The 13,243-nt window shown below is 62.5% G+C and overlaps 2 protein-coding genes across 5 annotated transcripts; both read left to right on the top strand.

Moving 5' to 3' along the window:
• Positions 1–657: 657 nt before the first annotated feature.
• NLRX1 (NLR family member X1) lies at positions 658–8,708 on the top strand. Of its 2 annotated transcripts, XM_055695911.1 has the most exons (10): positions 658–702; positions 890–979; positions 3,027–3,154; positions 3,372–3,432; positions 3,854–3,951; positions 4,161–4,777; positions 5,241–6,655; positions 7,409–7,495; positions 7,606–7,857; positions 8,012–8,708. In XM_055695911.1, exons 3-10 carry the CDS (start codon positions 3,034–3,036, stop codon positions 8,328–8,330), a joined length of 2,970 nt encoding a protein of 989 aa, XP_055551886.1. In that variant the 5' UTR covers positions 658–702; positions 890–979; positions 3,027–3,033; the 3' UTR covers positions 8,331–8,708. The 2 variants fall into 2 exon arrangements, with proteins under 2 accessions (XP_055551886.1, XP_005440249.3); XM_005440192.3 differs by lacking the exons at positions 658–702; positions 890–979 and adding an exon at positions 1,137–1,335.
• On the top strand, positions 8,343–13,229 carry NHERF4 (NHERF family PDZ scaffold protein 4). Of its 3 annotated transcripts, XM_027806790.2 has the most exons (10): positions 8,343–8,476; positions 9,837–9,864; positions 10,217–10,281; positions 10,486–10,697; positions 10,847–11,033; positions 11,120–11,256; positions 11,332–11,536; positions 11,718–11,914; positions 12,096–12,266; positions 12,519–13,229. In XM_027806790.2, the coding sequence occupies exons 1-10, from the start codon at positions 8,434–8,436 to the stop codon at positions 12,561–12,563; spliced, it is 1,290 nt and encodes a 429-aa protein (XP_027662591.2). In that variant the 5' UTR covers positions 8,343–8,433; the 3' UTR covers positions 12,564–13,229. The 3 variants fall into 3 exon arrangements, with proteins under 3 accessions (XP_027662591.2, XP_055551888.1, XP_055551887.1); XM_055695913.1 differs by lacking the exon at positions 8,343–8,476 and having other exon boundaries at positions 8,857–10,281; positions 11,455–11,536; XM_055695912.1 differs by lacking the exon at positions 8,343–8,476 and having other exon boundaries at positions 8,857–10,281.
• Positions 13,230–13,243: the final 14 nt, after the last annotated feature.

Genomic DNA, 13,243 nt, shown 5'->3' with positions numbered 1-13,243 from the left:
CCAAGTGGGGCCAGGGCACCGCTGCCCACTGCTGCAGCCTGGCAGGACCCAGGCAGGGCAGGGGTGAGCCCCTGGGCTTGGGGGTGGGGGGCACGGGGCTGCTGGCAGGGCCCTGCTGGCTCTCTGGGCTGTGCCACACATGCAGGTAAGTGCCCCGTAGGGACAGGGTGCCCAGGTCCCAGCTTGCTGCTGGTGCTCACTAGTGTCTGGAGGGCCCCAGGAGCTGTTGAGCAGGCAGAGATGTTACGGCTTATTTCAGTCTTTCTGAGATTGTACTTGTTGGATTTCACACATCAATAAAACTTATATTTATAGTGTACTGCCTGGATGCCTCCCCTCCCTGAGCGGACAGAGGGCATGCACATGAGGGGAGATGCGCGTACCGGGGTACACCGACGGGCATCCCTGTGCTGGGGTGTGGAGCTGTGTGCTGGGGGGCAGCATGTGGACAGGGACAGTGTGCAAAGGTGCACAGGGGGACACGTGCAAGCCTTTGGGGTGCAAGGGGTGGCTTTTGGGGTTACCAGAGTGTGAAGCCTTGCCCTCAGTCCTGCCTGTGGCTGGCTGGGGTGGGCTGGCCCTTCCTGGGGCAGCACCCAGGGGCCGAGCGTGTTGCACGCAGCCCTGCAGACGCCGCTGGCTCTGGTCTCAGCACTACCTTACTGGGTTGCCAGAGCAGATCTGCAAGCAGCGAGAGCGTAGGTAGGTATGTCTGTGTGTGCATGTCCATGCACACGTTGCACAGCCAGGCAGAGCCGGGTGGTGCTGGGCTGCCCTGCCAGCACAGCTTCCTCCAGGCTCTTTTCCCTGTGGGGCTGCTGTTGTCCCGCTCCTTGCACTGTGCTCGGTGGCAGCAGCTGAGCACGGGGAGGGTTTCACTGTGGAGCAGGATTTATCCTTGCAGGCTCCTGTTGCGCAGCTGGGGATGCAGAGCCACTGATTGTGTCCAGAGGAACCCCCGCACCTTGCAGCACAGCTGGTATGCGGATATATGCAGGAAACCCCCCGCCCCGTCCCCATACTGTGCGTGTCCCTGTGTTTGGGGGTACAGGTCTTTGTCCTTGCTGTTGCACTTGCTGGTCCCTGTGCCGTGTCCCCGAAGCGGGGGCTCTCCACGCTCCACGCTGGCGCGGGGCAGGACGGGACAGGACGGCGTTGCAGGAAGTTACAGCTGCAAAACAGCCACCTCCGGAGAGGAGAGAGGAGCGTCTTCCTGGGGCGAGGATGGAAGGACAGGGCTAAGCACCAGCAGGCTCTCCTTGGTGGGCTCAGCGCCTGCAGCACGAGCACGGGGAGCCGTGGGCTCAGCCTCCCTGGCCAGGATCCCCGCTGGAGGTAAACGTGTCGCTTTCGACACGGCCATCGCTCTCGTCTTGCTCAGCGTCCGCCTCGCTTGCCGTGGGCTCCGTGGCCTCGATCCCTCCGGACACTGACGCAGGGAGGTGGGAGCCTGCGGTAACCAGAGAGCCAGGGCGTGCGGGCCAGGCGTGCACCAGGGGTCCCTGAAGGGGACGTGGCAAGCGCGCGGCACAGGGCCCTCTGCTCGGCATGCCCTGGGTGGCAGAGGGTGCCAGGAAAGGGCTGGGAGCTGGGCATAGGGCACATCAGGGTTTGCTTGCTGCAGAAGTCTCCAGGCCAGGACACCCAGGTTCAAGGTCAGCTCTGCCGTCTCCACCCCCGTGCCTCAGTTTCTCCATCTGGATAACATGAGGGACTGCAAAAAGCCTGGGCTGCGGGAAGGGAGAGCGAGCAGTCGCCCTGCTCGTCGTCTCCTGGAGGAAGCCAAACGCAGAGGTTGCATGCTGGGGTTCGCTTCCACCCTCCCCGCGCCATGCCTCAGTTTCTCAGGCTGTTGGGGCTGTGAGCATTCCCGAAGGATCGTCCTGCTGATCTGGGGCAGGAGCCTGAGTCAGGGCCGGCGCAGCCAGTTCTGCGGGGCTGTACGGGCAGGCAGGGCTGGGCAGAGCTCGGCTGTGCCGTGGCCCTGGGCAGCAGCGCTGCCACCCTGTCCTGCTCCCCTCGTCCATTCCGGAGATGGGCGCTTTGCCTGGCGAACCTCCCCCTGGGGCAGGCGGGACCTGGTGCAGCCCTGAGGAACCAGCAGAGCTCTGGCAGCCCCCTGCCAGCTTGTGCCCTGGCTACTGCTGGCCACAGCCTCACTGGCGGCTTTAGGCAGGGGGAGGCTGTGCTCAGCATCTCTGCGTGCCACAGCCACCTTGTCCGGGCAGACCTGGTGAGAGGGCTCAGCCAGTGCCACCGGGCAGTCCCGGCAGTGCCGGACTGGGAGAAGCCACCACTCACGTGGAGCTGGGATCATCTTTACCCAGTTCCTTTCCTAAGCCCCTTCCTGCCGTCTCCTCTCTCCCAACCCCAGCTCCTAGTTTTACAGGATTTCATGGCACTTTGGGGAGGGCAGTTGGTTTGTTCTAATATAAAGCCCTAAAATATCAAGCCCTCAAGCCTGGGAGAAAGCACCTGCTCTGTCCCCGGTACTTTTGTTCTCTTGGCTGTGATAGTTGTTACAGCTGAGTCTAGGCTAGTGACTTCTGGCTGCTGACAGGGAGGAGAGCGTCCCCTGCCCCTTGTGCCCCCAGTGAATGAGGTGGCTGGTCCCAGCTGAGGCCCTGGGGGGTGGAGGTGGGTCTTGGGGGGGGGGGGCAGGGGGCAGGCAGGCTTGGCTGGGAGGGCAAGTACCTCCTCAGGACCCTGCATTGCTGCCCTCCTGGCTGCAAGCCAGCCAAGGTGATGCCCAGGTAGGTCTGTGAAGCGTGCTGGATGGGGAGTCTGGGGTGGGGAAAATGCTTCTGCCAGCTCAGCTCTGCTCCAGCCACCCTGCTGGCCAGCCCCCCACTCCTGCCCACGGCCAGTGGGTTTGTGGGATCAGATGTGGGAGTGGGTCCTTCCTGATGCAGGCATCCCTGGGCTGGGGGGGTAGGTACGGCCTTAGGCTGCAAAGCTGGGCTGGGGCAGGACACCGGCAGGTCCAGGCACCCAGCCTGCCTCATGGGCTGCCTCCTCTCTTTCAGGCAGAGGATGCTCCGTGCCACGCAATGCCAGAGCTGCCTGCCCTGGGGCAGCTGGGCACAGCTGCGTCGATCCCTGCCGGGGAGCAGGGGAACCCGGGGTGTGTATCTGTGTGCTGCTTCGGTGCCAGGTGAGCTGGGCTCTGTGCCTGTGGGACTGTGACCCTGCATCTGTCCTGCCCGCAGGGAAACCCTGTCCCTGGCGGACATCCCTCCCTAGCTGCACAGTGGAGCCTGTGCACTCTGTGGGTCACCCCAGCAAGATGCGAAGCTGTTGAGCTGGGTGCTGTGAGCTCTGCTGGGCTGGAAGGGGCCATCCCTGACTGTCTGTGTTCTTCTCCACCCCAGATGTTGCAGGCAGCTACTTCCTCAGGAAGATCCTTTGCGCAAGCAGCATCTCCCATCCCAGGTACAGTGCCACGCAGCTGGGGCCTGGCCCATTCCACCCTGTGGCCGTTTGCCATGGGACCTGGGCGGCTGAGCTGGCTGCCGTGGGACCACTGGGGCTCTGCAGGCAGACGCTGCTTTGCCTCCACCTAGAAAACAACCCAGACCCGACTCCCTGCCTGCTCTGAATTCAGCCCAGCTTCTCCGCCTCGCCATGGGGCTGCTGGGGATGCACAGCACGTGGCTTGCTGACCTGCCTTCAGCTCCCAGCCGTGCCCTTGCCCCAGTCCTGTGCTCTGCCTTGGGGTGGGGGAAGGCAGGGGTGAGCTGACTCTGCTCAGCACTTCCCATGGCACGCACTGGAGACCTGCCTACCCTGCCCCAGGCAGGGCTTGGAGCTGCCAGCCCCTGCCTTCCTTGTGAAACTCTTCCTCCTCTTGCAGGGGCTGCGCTCGCTTCCAGGGAGGGTCCCAGGAGCATTCTGTCCAGCCCAGCTCCCCTCGCCGTGGCCTGAACCAGCTGAAGAACGTGGCCTCTTCTGGTGAGCTTGCAGCCCTGCACTGAAGGGGATGGAGGGTCCTACAGAGCGGGCTGGGGGCAGCTGCTGTCCCGGGCGGTGTGGGGTTAGCAAGAACTGGGTTCTGTCCTCTTCTCAGCAGCTGCCTCACCGCAGTGGCTTGGGGCCGGCAACTTCCCCAGTCCCCTGCCAGTGAGATAGCCTTGCTTCATCAAGCAACTTCCTCTTCCCAGATGCCATCAAGAAACACCAGAAGAGCCTGTCTGCATGGTTCAGCCACCAGCCCAATGAAGAGAGGCAGTTTGGCCCTTCCTTCTCGATGGACGCAGTCCATGTGGACCCAGTGATCCGGGAGAGCTCCCTGGAGGAGATCCTGAAGCCCTCACCTGACTTAACCATCCAGAACCAGCTCCAGCAGCCCTGCAGCCAGGTTATCAGCCTCCAGAACCTTTTCGATGTGGATGCCTGCGGGCGACAGGTGAAGAATGTGGTGCTGTATGGTACCGTGGGCACGGGGAAGAGCACCCTCATCAAGAAGATGGTGGTGGACTGGTGCCATGGTCGCCTGCCTCGCTTTGAGCTGGTCATCCCGTTCTCCTGCGAGGACTTGTCCCAGAGTCATGCCCCCATCTCCCTGCGGCGCCTCATAACCAAGAAGTACCAGCACCTCCGGGACGTGGTGCCGATGCTGGGCGCTTCCAACCTCAAGGTGCTTTTCATCCTCAATGGCCTGGAGCGCCTCAACTTGGACTTCCGACTGGCTGGCACGGAGCTGTGCTGTGACCCCAATGAGCCTGTGCCTCCCTCCGCCATCGTGGTCAATCTGCTGCGAAAATACCTCCTGCCAGAGGTCAGTGTCTCCCTCCAGCTCCTTCATGCTGGAGGAAGGCTGGGGTGAGCCCTAGGGCATGGCAGGCATGGCCGTTGTGCTGATTGCTCGTAGTCCAGCCTGGCTGTGAGCGAGCAGGCAGCCTCCGTTCCTGGAGGGACTCGCCAAGGTGGCCTTGTGTTGCTGTTGCTGGTTTTTCTCTGTGGGATCTTGAGGGAGGCCTGGGAAGGCAAAGGCGGCGGTCTGCTGGGCTGTGGCCTTCCAGACTCGGTACTTGTCTAGCAGGGGATGGGGAAAGTCCTGTCCCCTCTGCCTGGGCCAGATTTGAACCAGCACCCTTTAGGCAGCAGCTTCTCGCACCCCAGCCCCCGGGTGGTGTGACCCTTGCGCACCTGTACGTGGGTTATGCACTTGGGACCCTGCTGAGCTTAGATCAAAGCTGCGGACAGAGCATCTCCAAACTCACCCAGCCCTCTGCTTCCAGGCCAGCATCATCGTCACCACGCGCCCATCAGCTGTGCGCCGGATTCCTGGCAAGTATGTGGGCCGCTACGCTGAGATCTGTGGCTTCTCTGACACCAACCTGCAGAAGCTGTACTTCCAGATGCGTCTCAGCCAGCCTGGCTGTAGTGGAGGGGACAGTGTGGTTAGCGGCTCAGGCGAGCAGGAAAACTTGGTGGAGATGTTGTCGAGGAACTTGGAGCGCCACAACCAAATAGCTGCTGCCTGCTTCTTGCCCTCTTACTGCTGGCTGGTGTGCACCACGCTGCACTTTCTCTACTTCACCAGGACGGTACCTCCCAGCCAGACCCTGACGGGCATCTACACCAGCTTCCTGAGGCTCAACTTCAGTGGGGAGGTGCTGGACAGCACTGACCCCACCAACATCTCCATGATGAAGTATGTGGCCAAGATGATGGGCAAGCTGGCCTACAAAGGGGTGATGTCCCGCAAGACCTGCTTCTCAGAGGACGACCTGCAGCAGTGCTTTGAAGTGGAGATGAAGACTGAAAGTGAACTCAACCTCCTGGAGGTTTTCCGCAGCGATGTCTTCCGCTTCTTCCTCACTCCATGTGTGCAGCCGGGCAAAGAGCACACCTTTGTCTTCACCATCCCTGCCATGCAGGAGTACCTGGCAGCCCTGTATGTGGTGCTGGGTGAGAAGAAGACCCTGGCGCAGAGAGTGGGGAAGGAGCTGTCAGACGTCATTGGGAAGGTGAGCGAAGATGTCGCTGTCGTTCTGAGTATCATCTCCAAGGTGCTGCCCTTGCGCTTCCTACCAGTGCTCTTCAACCTGCTCAAAATTTTCCCTCGCTACTTCTCCCGGCTGAGCGGTAAGGATCGGGATGCTATTGCCCACACCATGGCAGAGGAGCTGTTCAAAGAGGAGGACTACTACAATGACGATGTTTTGGACCAGATCAATTCCAGCATCCTGGGCGTGGAGGGCCCCATGCGCCACCCTGATGAAGCCCCTGATGATGAGGTCTTTGAGCTTTTCCCCATTTTCATGGGTGGAATACTGTCCCGCCGTAACCGCGCCATCCTTGAGCAGCTGGGCTGCTCCATCAAGAACCTGGCAGCCTTTGAGATCGCCAAGGCCATGAAGAAGACAGTCATCAGGAACAGCCGCAAGGGCCTGCCCCCCTCCGAGCTGATGGACTACCTCTTCTTCCTGCACGAGTTTCAGAACGAGCGCTTCACAGCTGAGGCCGTCCGCTCCCTCCGGACTGTCAACCTCTCATCCGTCAAGATGACCCCTCTCAAGTGCTCTATCCTGGCATCTGTCATGGGCACCACGTGCCATGAGGTGGAGGAGCTGAACCTGACCTCCTGCAACCTTGACACGAGCAGCCTGAGGACCCTGTTCCCAGTCCTGCTGCGATGCAAAGCTCTCCAGTGAGTACCACCTTCTTCTGCCCTCGAGCAGTGCTCGAAAAATGGGCTCTCCCTCACCTCTGCCCATCGCGGGGCTACACTGGGAGCCCCAGCACGGCTAAGGTAGGGGAGGAGACGCAGCCCTTGTTCATCCTCAGTGCAGACCTAGGGGACTACAGCTTCCAACGTGCAACGCTCCCTGAGCAGCCTCCTCGGGCATCGCGCTGCGGTTTGCGGTCCCCCCGCCCCTGCCTGCAGGACTCCGGGCGGCTCTCAGCACCGGGCTCTGCATCACCCGCTGCTCCGAGCTGGGGGATACGCAGCCCAAGGGTGGGAGCGGGGGCTGCGCGGGGGGGTGGGCTCGGTTCCAGGCCGGCGGTGGCTGCAGCCTCCCGGCCGCCCAGCGGGTGGCGAGCCGTGCTCGGCAGAGATGGACTCGGCTGTGCAGCGGGGCTGTGCGGCACTTCCTTCCTCCAGATGCTCAGGAGGTCCTGGTGGGGTCCTCATCCCTCCTCAGACCTTCACTCAGCCCCCTGTGGACCCTGCACGCCTTCCCCTCCCTTGCTGCTGCTGGCGCTGGCTCTGCTGGCGGATGCTACCCAAGCTCCGGGGCGGTTTCGGTGTGCTCCCTTTTGGGGACGGAGCCTTGTGTGGCCTTCTCTGGGGAGCCGGGGGGGGGTGGTGGTGATGGGGAGGGCCAAGAGAACAAGGTTGCCAGCCCTACGGGTAACAGCCGTTTCAGTCCTGCCACCCCACTGTCTTGCTCTGCCTCAGCCTGCAGCTCAACAGCCTGGGCTCTGATGCCTGCAAGGAGATCCGTGACCTGCTCCTGCATGACAAGTGTGTGGTGAGCAACCTGCGGTGAGTACTGCCTCTGTCCTTGCATGAAACCGTCTCTGCTGCCCACCACGTGCCCTGGCCCTGGGCCCCCTGCCCAGCCTTGGCATTGCCTTGAGCTCCTCTGTCCGCAGGCTGGCAAATAACCCCTTGGGGGAGCAGGGGGCACAATACCTGGCTGAGGCGCTGGCAGGCAACCGCTCGCTGACCCATTTGTCCCTGCTGCACACTGCCCTGGGGGACCAGGGTGCCGAGGTCATTGCTCAGCACCTGGCTGAGAACCAGCATCTCCAGGAGCTCAACCTGGGCTACAACTCCCTGACAGACACATCTGCCCTGCACGTGGTAGAGGTGGCCAAAAAGCACGCGACGCTGGACAAAGTGCAGTGAGTTCACTCTGTCCCAGCTTTTCCCTCTTGCAGGCGATGCCTCCAGCCCAGCGTCCCTCCCTGTGGCAGGGAGCAGGGAGCTCCTCTCTGCCTCGCCGTCCTGCCCCCTGGCCCTCACGGTGTCTCCCGTTCCTTTTCTCCCAACCCACAGTCTGTACTTCAACGACATCAGTGAGGATGGCAAGCGGGCGCTTCACAGCCTGCGCATGGACCGGGATGGCGTCAGGGCACTGGTCTTCCTTACAGCAGGCACCGACGTCTCTGACTACTGGCCCAATATCCTGAACGTGGTGCAGAGGAACCTGCCGTTCTGGGACCGTGAGCGGGTTCGGCAGCACCTTGCCCTCATCCTGCAGGACCTGGAGAGCAGTCGGAGACAGACTGCCAACCCCTGGAGGAAAGCCAAGTTCCTGCGGGTCGAGAGCGAGGTCAAGAAGATGCTGGGGCAACTGCAGCACGGGACCCTCTAGCCTGCTGCCCATCCGCCCAGCCAGGGAGGGAGCAGTGCTGCTGGCGGGGAAGCACCGGAGCGTGCCCCAGCAGCGCATCTCCTGCGTCCTTATCCACGTGGAGATGCCTAGTGGTCGGGTGCTACCAAGGCTGCCAAAGGTGCTGGGTATGTGGGGCTCAGCCATCGTCTGCGGGCAAGGCTGAAGTGTGGGAGAACTGTACGGAGACCAGGCCAGGAGCAAATGGGACTTGTTCTTCTGGGCTTGTAGAGACCCAGATCCTGCACCCTGGCCACAGCTGGCCCAGCCACGAGCCCCAGCAGTGGCAGAGGGGCAGGACTCAGGGTTGTTTGTGAAACCTTTGGTAGCATTAAAGTGCACCGCTTTGTTTCCACTGAAGCACACTAGTGCTGTGACTCAGTCTCCTCTCCGGGCCCTTCCTGGGGGAGGAATGTGGAGCTGCTGGTGCAGCCATCCCTCCAGCAGCTGGAGTGGGGGGCCCTGGCCCTTCCCCATCTCATGGGACTAGGATGGGGCAGCCCACTTCTGCTCCAGCCCATGCCAAAACAGCTGGTCTTCCCTACTGTGGGCTGCCCTTGGGAGCAGCTGGAAGCTGGGCCACCAGGATCTCTTCCCAAGCTGGGTGTCCCAGGCTGCTGGTCCCTGCTCCCAGCTCTGCTGGGTGAGGGCTGGCAGTGCCCTGGGGTTGGGAGAGCAGGGGAGACGTCGGGGCTGTTTAACCATTAAACCTGGGGCGTCTTGGAAGAGGCGGGGACACTGGCTTCCCTGCCACTTCACCCTGTACCTTGCTCCCTCTTGCATTCCCTGCAGCCATGAAGCAAACAAAAGGTATGTGCCAGGGCAGCGGGGCTTCGTCCTGCGGAGACCCTTCCCCAAATGCACGTCTCCGGGCCCTGCTTCTGCGTGGAGCAAGGCAACGTCAGAGCCCAGGCAGGCCACAGAAAGGAGCTGGAGGCGTCCAGGAAAATGCAGATGGAAATTGTGGGGGCACTTGGCGGGAATCTCCTCTCCTTGGGTTTGGGCGTCCTTCTGCTGGAAGAGGTGGGGAGGGGTTTTATGGGAAGGTGCGCAGGGGAAGGTCTCTGGCTCCATCTCCTGGCTCCAGCCAGCTCTCTGGGGCCCTGGTGACCCTTCCCATCCCTCACTCAAAAGCCCTGTAAACCCCCAGGACTACCCACCATCTGCATAATGCTGCCTGGCCCTGCTTTGCCCCTGGTGTTGCAGGACCCTGCTGGGCTGGGCAGCAGGTGCCCATTGGACCCAAGCAGATGTCCTGCTGCTTTGAAACCCAAGAGGACACTGGTGATGGGGTCAAGAGCCAAGCTGTGCCTGGACGCAGGCTGTAGCTGGGGGACAGAGGGGCTGGGGGGGCTGCGCGGACTCGGCAAGCATCTCCGCTGGCATGGCATGCTCAGCCTGCAAATGGACAAGCCCCTAGTGCATGAGCGCAGGGTGTCTGCTCCTGGCCCGCCACCTCCTGCACTGACCTCTCCTCTCCCTCTGCAGGGCTCGAGGGTGACAAGAAGTCTATCATGTAAGTGCTGAGCCCCCCCTTCCCTGGCTGGGGGCTTCCCGGGGCTCATGGCCCCACAGCTGGGATGTACTGGGGCACATCCTCAGCTGAGGTGGTGTGGGTCACAGCTGCCAGTCCCTGCTGCCTGCCCCAGGAAGGTCTTTCCTGAGCTGTTGGCTCGGGTGGGATGTGGGGCACAGTCCGAGAGGGAAATCTCCTCCTGGCTTTCCCCAGGGAAGAGGAGGCACAGGAGCTGTGGTCCCCGCTGGCCCTTTCTGGGGGGAACGGGGCTCCCCATGGCGAGGTTGGGGAGGGTGGTGGGAAGGCCATGGTGCTGTGCTGACATCGCCTCTTCTGCCCTTTATCGTTTCAGAAAATTTGAATTTAATCCCAAAGACGGGATCGACAACCCTGCCCTGACGCTGACCGAGGACACGGGTAAATACCCTTATCTCCCCGGGGTGTCCCTGTGTCTGCATGGCGTTCTGGCAGCTGGGCATTGCTGGGGTCCTGAGCCCTCGCACACTGGGGAGCTGGACACATAAGGCAGCAGGGATGGAGAGACCCCAGCCCAGGATGCAGTTAAAGAACTCGTGCTAGGGTCCCTGCAGGGCCCTGCTCACAGGCTGTGCCCCCACGCAGATGGTGAGGGCAAGGGGGAGCCCCGCTTCTACCTCCTGAGCAAGGGCAGCACGGAGACCTTCGGCTTCTGCCTCAACGAGGAGCTGGGCTGCCAGGGCCATGTCATCCGACAGGTCGAGGTCGGGGGTCTGGCCCAGCGCAGGGGGCTGCAGGATGGGGACCGGCTCCTCCAGGTCAACGGCCACTTCGTGGATCACATGGAACACCACAGGGTAAGCTGGGAGTATCCCAGGGATGCCCGGGTCCTCCCTGGCCAAGGGCACAGAGGGTGCAGGACCTCGCTGCTCCCTGGGGCCCTGATCCCACACGCTGTGGTTGGAGGGGGTGCCCTGCCCAGGGTTCACAGCCTGGGTCTCTCCAGGTGGTGCAGAAGATCAAATCCAGCGGGAATCAAGTCCTACTAGCTGTGCTGGATGGAGACTCCTATGAAGCAGCCAAAGCCCTGGGCAGGGACCTGTCCCAGATGCTGCCAGCTGACATCCGCCCGCGCCTCTGCCACATCACACGGGACAAAAGCGGTTTTGGCTTCAGTGTGTCGGGTCCAGAAGGTAAAGTGGGCAGGGGGATGCCAGCACCATGAGCCTCCCCAGCGCAGCATCCCGCTCGCCCGGACTGCCTCCTCTCCTCCCTGCAGGCACGAAGGGCACCTTCCAGCTGGCAGTGCAGCAGGATGGGCCAGCAGAGAGGGCAGGGGTGCCACCAGGCTCCTGGCTCCTGGAGCTGAACGGGGCCAGTGTGAGGAGCTACTCGCATGCACAGCTCACCAGAAAGGTGCGTGCTGCAAGTGCGGGTGGGTGGGGGACTGGGGCCAGCAACGTGGCCGAGCACCCCGTGTCTCCCATCCAGCTGAAGCAGAGCGGCACCAAGGTGACGCTGCTGGTGGCATCCAGTGCTGTGGAGGAGTTTTACCGCCTGCGGGGCTTGCGGGTCACAGCTGCTTTGGCAGACACCTCCTGGCTCCCCTTCAAGGTCCGAGAGCTGCACATGGTGAAGGGTCCGGCGGGCTACGGGTTCCTGCTCAAGGAGGATGACTGCAGCTCAGGGGCCACAGGTGAGGGGGGCTGCGGGGAGCGGTCCGTACCTGAGCAAGGCATGGCTGAGGGTTGGGAATAGCTGCACACCCTGTGCCCGCAGCAGGACCCTGTCCCCACACGCACACGGGGGTCGGCAGTGCCTCTGGCTGGATGCCTCTGTGAGCATCTGCCTGCCCTCTCTTTGCCCCGCTATGGCAGGCCAGTTCCTGTGGGATGTGGATGCAGGGCTGCCGGCTGAGCAGGCAGGGATGAAGGAAGGGGACCGACTCCTGGCTGTGAATGGTGAGAGCATCGAGGGGCTGGACCACCAGCAGACAGTGCTCAGGATCCGTGCCCATGACGACCAGGTGACACTGCTGGTCATCGACCCTGCTGGTGATGAGTTCTACCACTCGGTAGGTTTGGGGGACCCAGCGTGGTCCTGCCCTGGTTGGGGAGCCCTGGAGTGCTGTGAGGATGATGGATGATGGAATGGGTGTCTTGCTCCCAAGCCTGCACAGTGAGGTCCTCCCCAGGGGACCTGGCTTGCTGTGGAGCACCAGGAGCTGTGCAGCCATCCCTTTTCTGCTCTTCCAGATTGGGCTGTCCCCTCTGCTGTCCTTTGAGGACACTGACCCTGCCTCAGGCTCCCGCACGCCCTCCCTGCCCTCTCCCCGTGGCTCTCCTGGACTCTGTCACATTGAGGTGGGACCAAAGGGACCTGGCTCCTGGCTGGTGGCTGCTGCCAACAGTATAGGGATCACACAGGTAACCCCTCCTGCCAGGCCCCATGGCAATGCTGCTCACCACCCAGCGCTGCTCTGAGCCCTAGCACCCTCCTGCCCTGCCTGTCCTCATATTTCCCTGGCACCTGTGACACTGGCAGGAGGGGTCAGTGTGGTCCCCTGGCCACAGGGGTCGGTCAGAAAGACCCCTCCAACCTGCCCGTGGGGCAAGGGTGGAGCGTGGTGGGGTGGGTAGATGCGTGCTGCCCACAACGCCCCTGCTGTGTCCCCACAGAGTCCGCGCCGGGAGGAGCAGAGGAGGCTGCACCAGGCGTTCTAGCAGCCCAGGACCACCTGCCTCCGGGCAGGCTTGCCCCCCAGCGCCTCAATCCAGGCCACATCCAGCCCGTTGGTGTCCCCTGCCCAGCTCCCCGGCCAGCACAGGGCTGCTCAGCACCGCCGTGGCACGCACAGCTGCTGCGCCTCCATGCCCGCGATGGGGTTTGCAGCATCACACCTCCCAGACTCATCTCCACCGGCCAAGGCTGGCTCCAAGCTTTTATTAACTGTGGTGGCGGCTTCTTGCAACCTGAAGAGAGACCTGTGTCTTTGCCTGCCCAGCTGCCCCCAGGGGTATCTGTCTGGGGACATGGTACCGAAGCTCTTGCCCAGCTCCAGACTCTGGGAGCTCCCAGGAGAGCCAAGGCACTGCCCTCCACACCATGACCCAGCGGACTGGGAACCCTGAGGCCTGGCTCAGCCCAGGGCTGGCCTTTGGGCCACTGTGTGAAGGGGACAGGGAGCAGTGGTGGCTGATGGGGCAGTGGAGGAACTTCCCACCTCTCAGCCTGTTGGCACACGTCTCCCCCCGCATGGACATCTTTCTCGTGCTCCTCCTCTCATCCTCCCTGTGGAACCTGGGGACGATGAATGTCTGCCACCCATCACAGCACTGTTCCTGCGGCACCCACTTGGGGTGTAATTAAAGGACAAATCCACACCGCTATTCCCGTGGGTAAC

This window comes from Falco cherrug, chromosome 17 (assembly GCF_023634085.1).
Source record: "Falco cherrug isolate bFalChe1 chromosome 17, bFalChe1.pri, whole genome shotgun sequence".
Classification (NCBI taxonomy): Eukaryota; Metazoa; Chordata; class Aves; order Falconiformes; family Falconidae; genus Falco; species Falco cherrug.
Note: the sequence above shows the minus strand (reverse complement) of the source record. Positions and strands in the feature narration are given on the sequence as shown.